This window comes from Austrofundulus limnaeus, unplaced genomic scaffold (genome assembly GCF_001266775.1).
Source record: "Austrofundulus limnaeus strain Quisiro unplaced genomic scaffold, Austrofundulus_limnaeus-1.0 Scaffold387, whole genome shotgun sequence".
NCBI lineage: Eukaryota > Metazoa > Chordata > Actinopteri > Cyprinodontiformes > Rivulidae > Austrofundulus > Austrofundulus limnaeus.
This window is the reverse complement of record NW_013952789.1, coordinates 295504-302702: the sequence shown is the minus strand read 5'-3', so window position 1 is coordinate 302702 and position 7199 is coordinate 295504. Positions and strand designations below refer to the sequence as shown.

General features: G+C 40.8%; 1 protein-coding gene across 1 annotated transcript in view; it reads left to right on the top strand.

The window, feature by feature from the left end:
- wnt4 (wingless-type MMTV integration site family, member 4) overlaps nucleotides 1-7199 on the top strand; it is a gene marked incomplete in the record, with an annotated part of 44869 nt that overhangs the window by 34359 nt on the left and 3311 nt on the right. Inside the window, 2 exon segments of the mRNA XM_014023703.1 lie at nucleotides 4502-4633; nucleotides 4819-4961. Of these exon segments, the coding sequence (XP_013879157.1) occupies nucleotides 4502-4633; nucleotides 4819-4961 (275 nt within the window).

The window sequence follows — 7199 nt, the reverse complement described above, 5'->3', positions numbered from 1 at the left end:
TTCTTCATGTGTTCAATACTTTTTCCCTGTGCCATTCCACATTATTACAAATAACTTCATTTCTGGACTTGTGTCATTACATTAAGTGTTTGCTTAATGTATTCCCTAATGGTCTACAACATCACAAAGAGTGCCGACTGTATGTATATTTTTAATACATCAATGGTGCCATTTTCGTGAACAATGTTGCAGATGATGCATGTTTTTGTGTTTAACCTCTGTGACACTGTTCACACTTGGACTTGTGATTCTGTGCCTCATCACAGATTGTGACAACAGCTACAGAAGCTGTAAATTCACCACCAACATCMTTTATCAAATCTCAACAAGTCGTTTTTTGAACCAGTTAACTTATTAAGTCTTTTAAATAAGGCCATTAGTGGGACATTTCCTCTGTGGTGGAATCCATTCTGGGCGTGCTGCTGCTGATGCAACAGCAGGTGATGTGGCATAACTCTGCTTTTTCTTGAAGGAGGGTCTAATGGTACTTTCCTGTTTTTCAGTGGTTCAGTGGACAAATTATAGCAATTACCCTCTCACCACTGATTACTTTCAAACTAAAAAAAAACAAACAAAAAAATAAATAAATAACACATAATGCGACGTGACATGAATGTCATTTGTAATTCAACACATCACAGAAATGTAGAGGAGTAGAAAGTACGATACTTAATGTAAAATGTAGTGAAGTAAAAGTCAAAAGTACCCATGATGAAATCTACTTAAGTAAAGTACAGATACATAAAAAATCTACTTAAGTACAGCAACAAAGTACTTGTACTTTGTTACATCCCACCACTGGCCGACCACATACAGCAGTGATGGCTGAGTTGAACTCAGAGGTGATGACATGGAGCACTAAGTATAAAATGTGTGTGTCGCACATTTTACAACCTGCTGGTCACACAGATTCTGTCATCATTACATCAAGCCACAATGTCAATTTACCCCYCTCATAAATCAGCCGTTACAAGTATGTTATTTCCTCCCATAGTGGCTCAGAGGCAGAACGGCAGTGGGTTGTCTTAAACCCCCTCAGTCCTCACTTAAATTAAAGGATATTGTTAAAGGGGCTATAAAGCTACATCCCCAATTCCAAAGAAGTTGGGACATTGAGTAAAACATTTATAAAAACAGAATATGTTGATTTGAAAATCTTTTTCAGAGAATCTGGACAAAGGTCTGCAAGTAAGCAGCAAGGCTGAATGTTTGTGACCTTTGACCCCTCAGGCAGCACTGCATTAAAAACCCACATCGTTCTGTAACAGAATGGAATCAGGAAAACTTCAGAAAACCATTGTCAGTGACCACAGTACATCTCTACATCTACAAGTTAAAGCTCTATCGTACAAAGACAAAGCCAGATATCAACACCACCACCAGCTTCTCTGGACCTGAGCTCATCTGAGATGGACCGACTCAAAGTGGAAAAGTGTCCTGTGGTCTGATGAGTCCACACTTCTAATTGCTTGTGGAAATCATGGACGTGGTGTCCTCTGGGACATAARAGGAAAAGGCCTCTGGATTGTAGCAGCACAGAGGTCAAAAGCCAGCCTCTCTGATGGTATGGGGTTGTATTAGTGGCCATGACACGGGTAACTGTCACATCTGTCAAGGCTCCGTTAATGCTGAAAGCTACATCCAGGTTTTGGAGCAACTTATGCTGACATCCATCTTTTTCAGCGACATCCTGCTGATTTCAGCAAGACAAAGAAGACACATTCTGCACGTGTTCCAACAGCGTGACTTCACAGTAAGAGAGTGTGGGCTGGCCTGCAGTCCACACCTGTCTCCCATTGAAAATGTGTGGAGCATTATGAAGCACAAAATACAACAGAGACCCTGGACTGTTGAGCAAGAGAAGTTGTTCATCAAGTAAGAATGAAAGAATTCCAGCTACAACGCTTCAGCATTTAGTGTCGTCCATTCACAAACACTTGTTAAAAGGAAAGTTGCTGGAACACAGAGGGAAACATGACCCTGTCCAGCTTTTATGATATTTACAAATCCTCATATACTGTGTTTTTTGTTTTACACAATGTCACAAGTTCATTGGTAATGGGGTTGTGTAGTGTGCCATTGATGTGACTAGTTTGCATTGAATCCCACTGAGTTAGTATTTATAACAGGTTTGTGTAACTGAACACGACATTCAGTCATGACAGGACATGACGTCCTGATTTTTTGACACAATTAGAGGTACATTGCAGTTTCAATAAACAACATTCATGAAGGACTCTTTAACACGTCTCAAACTTTAATGGGATTTACAGAAGCTGGTGGTCTTATCACACAACATTTTCTTCTCTGAGAGTTGGGGGTCTTGAATGGTCTCAATCCCTTTTCAGGCATCTGAAACCTTCTGTTGTTAGGTTTTGTAGCTTTATCACCACAGACTTATTGCGATTTGCTTTTGCTTGTTTTGCTGTTTTATGGAAAATTATTTATTGTAATTCGAAGCTGCATGCATTGTTTATACAGTATTTGTAAAATAAAATGTGCATGCAAGTATTTGGGGTAAAGACCTTCAGTCACCCTCGGTGCAACTCCACACCTGCTGCTGTGCCCAGAGTGCGTCACGCCCTCGTGAGCTGAGGATCTTCTCACCCCATTAGTAAAAGAAGGATGAAAGTAATAACTGATTCTGGGCTGCACCCCACCACACTATTAGTTACATACATTTTGTTTACTACCTCCCACTCCTGCCAGTGGGGCAAAAATAAATATGTGCCACAGCCTGACTGCAGGTTTTAAAGTGCTGCAGGCTTGTTAAAGCCAAGTGTACTGGTAGACCAAGAAAGACATCAAAGAGTCAAGACAAACAACTTAAGGCCATTTGTCTTGAAAACCGAAAAAGTACAACTAAACAGATGAAGCATAAATGGGAGGAAGCTGGAGCCAATGTATGTGACCGAACTGTAAGAAATACCCTAAAGGAAATGGGATTTCAATACAGGAAAGCTAAAAAAAAAAAAAAACTATCATTGACACCTAAACAAAAAAGAACAAGACTGCAATGGGCTAAGGAGAGGCAATCATGGACTGTGGATGACTGGATGAAAGTTATCTTCAGTGCTGAGTCAAGAATCTGCATTGGACAAGGTGATGATGCTGGAGCTTTTGTTTGGTGCCATTCCAGTGAGATTTATGAAGAGGACTGCCTGAAGAAAACAACCAAATTTTCACAGTCCTTGATGATATGGGGCTGCATGTCAGGYAAAGGCACTGGGGAGATGACTGTGGTTAATTCTTCTATCAATGCACAAGTTTACATTGACATTTTGAACAGTTTTCTCATCCCTTCAATTGAACAGACGTTTGGAGGCGATGCAATCATTTTCCAAGATGACAGTGCATCGTGCCATAGAGCAAAAACAGTGAAGGCATTCCTTGGAGAAAGACACATTCAGTCGATGTCATGACCTTGCAAATAGTCCAGATCTCAACCCAATTGAAAACATGTGGTGGAAATTGAAAGAAATGGTCCACAAGAAGGCTCTGACCTGCAAAGCTGATCTGGCAACTGCTATCAAAGAGAGTTGGCACCAAGTTGATGTTTGTTGACTGTTTGTCGCTCATCAAGTCCATGTCCCAGAGACTGCAAGCTGTTATAAAAGCCAAAGGTGGTGCAACTAAATACTAGTGATGTATTTTGAATGGTCTTTTGTTGATCTGCTTTTCATGATTCCATACTTCTTTCCTCAGAATTGAGTGATTCCATATTTTTTCCCTTGTGCTTGGTCAATAAAAGTAACATTCACTGAATTCCACAATGTTTTCTCTTCATTTCTTTGAGTGTTCCTGAAAGCCAACAAGTTGCACTTTGGAATGACCTTATTATTGTATCATGTTTTTGATATGAGTTTGTTTTACAGAATGAAATGTCTGAATGAGTGCTCATCCAAGACTGGTGATTCCATACTTTTTGCCAGGGGTTGTACACTTCAGTTTTGTGAGCTCATCATAATATAAACAGGTTGTGATTTGTAGAAATTGGCTGTGTAGAAAGGTGGCCAAATGGTTTGCTTGTCATTTGTTTGCAAATACTCAGAATAAATGTAATTCTTGCCATTTAGAACTGGCAACTAGTTACCAACAGTCACAAGTGAGATACTGGTTTTAGTCACAAAGTGATGTCTCAGTCTGATGGCACATTTATTGTCTTTTGTCTTTTTGTTTCCAGACTGTCAGAACTAATGAGCATCCAAACCCTCTCAGAGTTGTCTGACATTTGTACCACTTTCTGACTCTCAGTTCAGTCTGGTTCAGGAAGCCCACCATGAACACTAACTAACCCGTGAGAACTTGTTGAAGCCATTTAAAATTCCAGGAACTTGAAATGTGAAGAAAATGAAAACCCTTAAACATTTTGGAAACAATGAAATTGCCATTGACAGTTTGTTGCCAAAAGTCACAACCCAGCGAGTGACTGGCCTCAAACTTTTAGACCATCCAGTCAGAGTAATTTTTTWAATTAACATAACAACTGTCTGTGTGTTAGGCACCCGGGAGGCAGCCTTTGTGTATGCCATCTCAGCAGCCAGTGTGGCTTTCGCGGTCACAAGAGCCTGCAGCAGTGGAGAGCTGGAAAAATGTGGCTGTGACCACAACGTACATGGAGTCAGTCCAGAGGGTAGGTCTCTGCTTTACTTTGACACAAAGCTAAACACACTGGATGGAAACACAAAGATTTACTTTATATTAAAAAACAAATCTAAGTACTCACGGTTAGGCAGCAGTGACTTTTTACCTTTTCCACTTTATCCTGAGCAAGATTTATGAAGTAATTACTGATAAGAGTGAAACTGTTTCTTTTAGGGTTCCAGTGGTCTGGCTGCAGTGATAACATTGCATATGGAGTTGCCTTCTCTCAGTCTTTTGTGGATGTAAGAGAAAGAAGTAAGGGCCAGTCATCCAGTCGTGCACTCATGAACCTGCACAACAATGAGGCTGGAAGAAAGGTAACTCACTGCACCTGCTGCTAAAACTAAATGACTCACTGATATGTTGCTTGCTTCTGATTCACCTGGTCATGTGACTCACAGCATCGGCTTATTGAACAACATAATGAAAAAGAAAGAAGTTATGTGAACATAACTCGACTGCAGTGAGCTGTTGCTGTTAGTAGTTAGTAACTGCTTCAGTAAGAAAGTAAGTCCTGGAGGGGTCGGAACCGGGTCTGTAGCGGGACAGATGGGGACACCCCTCTAGAACAAAGATGTGCCCGTGTTGGCTACATGGGGGAGGCCGGTGAGTCAGGCTAGCTCTACCCCTCAGTGTTTGCAATGAAGCCCCCAGTGTGCATTACCCAGGTTATTTAGTTGTGAAAAACACAGCTGCCCATCTTTGAATCAATACCTCTTGACGTGAATATGTCACCCCGTTTTATCCTCTTTACATTGGCGTCCTTTCCAATTTAGAATTGATTTTAAAAGTTTATTGTTTGTTGTTAAATCTACTACGGAGCCCATCAGGTGACATGAAATAAAAAATAATAAATTAACACATGGCCACATGATAATTAAAGCGTGGCCGTGAGATAATTTACGCATGCCCACGAGATCATTAACACATGCCCACGAGACAATTAAAGCATGCCCATAAGAAAATTAACTCATGCCCACGAGATAATTAGATTGTGCCCAAGAGATATTTAACGCCTGCCCGTGAAATAATTAATGTGTCATGAGATAATTAACATGTACCCACTAGATAAATAACACGTGGCCACAAGATAATTAAAGCGTGCCCACGAGATAATTACCACGTGGCCACGAGATAATTAAAGCATGCCCACGATAATTAATGCATGCCCATGAGATAATTAACGCGTGCCCATGAGTTAATTAACGCGTGCCCATGACATAAATAAAGCGTGCCCATGAGATAATTAACGAGTGCCCATGAGGTAATTAACGCGTGCCCACGAGATAATTAAAGCGTGCCCATGAGATAATTAAAGCATGCCCATGAGATAATTAAAGCGTGCCCACGAGATAATTACCACGTGGCCACGAGATAATTAAAGCATGCCCATGAGATAATTAACGCGTGCCCATGAGATAATTAACGCGTGCCCACGACATAAATAAAGCGTGCCCATGAGATAATTAACGAGTGCCCATGAGGTAATTAACGCGTGCCCACGAGATAATTAAAGCGTGCCCATGAGATAATTAACGCATGCCCACGAGATAATTAAAGCATGCCCATGAGATAATTAATGCATGCCCAGGAGATAATTAACGAGTGCCCATGAGATAATTTACGCGTGCCCATGAGGTAATTAACGCGTGCCCATGAGATAATTAACGYATGCCCATGAGATAATTAATGCGTGCCCATGAGATAAGCGTGCCCATGAGATAATTAACGCGTGCCCATGAGATAATTAAAGCGTGCCCATGAGATAATTAAAGCGTGCCCACGAGATAATTAAAGCATGCCCATGAGATCATTAAAGCGTGGATAATTAATGCGTGCCCATGAGATAATTGAAGCGTGCCCATGAGATCATTAAAGCATGCCCATAAGATAATTAAATGGTGCCCACGAGACAAATAATGTGTGCCCACAAGATAATTAAATGGTAAATGGACTGTACTTATGTATAGCACCTTTCTATCCATCCAGGACACTCGAAGGACTTCACACTTCAGACATTAACCCATGCACACACACATTCACACACTGCTGATGGCAAGCTACAATTGTAGCTACAGCTGCCCTGGGGCGCACTGACAGAGGCGAGGCTGCCATACACAGGCGCCACCGGACCCTCTGACCACCATCAGTAGGCAAGGCGGGTATACAAATTGCCTTTGATGAAATGTATTTTCAGATGCCAAGTAAACTGCATCATAGAGCGCGCGCTAAGATACACACCTGATGTGCACACACCTATCTGTGTACACATACCCTAATACCTGCACTCACATAAAGCACATAAATCACATTGACATGTCTGAAAAGGGGTAGGAAGAAGTAAAACTCATTTAATCCTACCCCATTTACAATTTCATCTGATTTTCAGAGTATTATCAGTTTGTGGTGAAAAGAAAAAAACCAAAACAAATAAAAAACATACAATATAAACTAATACATAAGGAATCCAATATTATTCTATTACTAAATTTCAAGTTACAGTATATATACACATCCAGAGAAAATCACGTCCAACTACACACTAATACTTATAC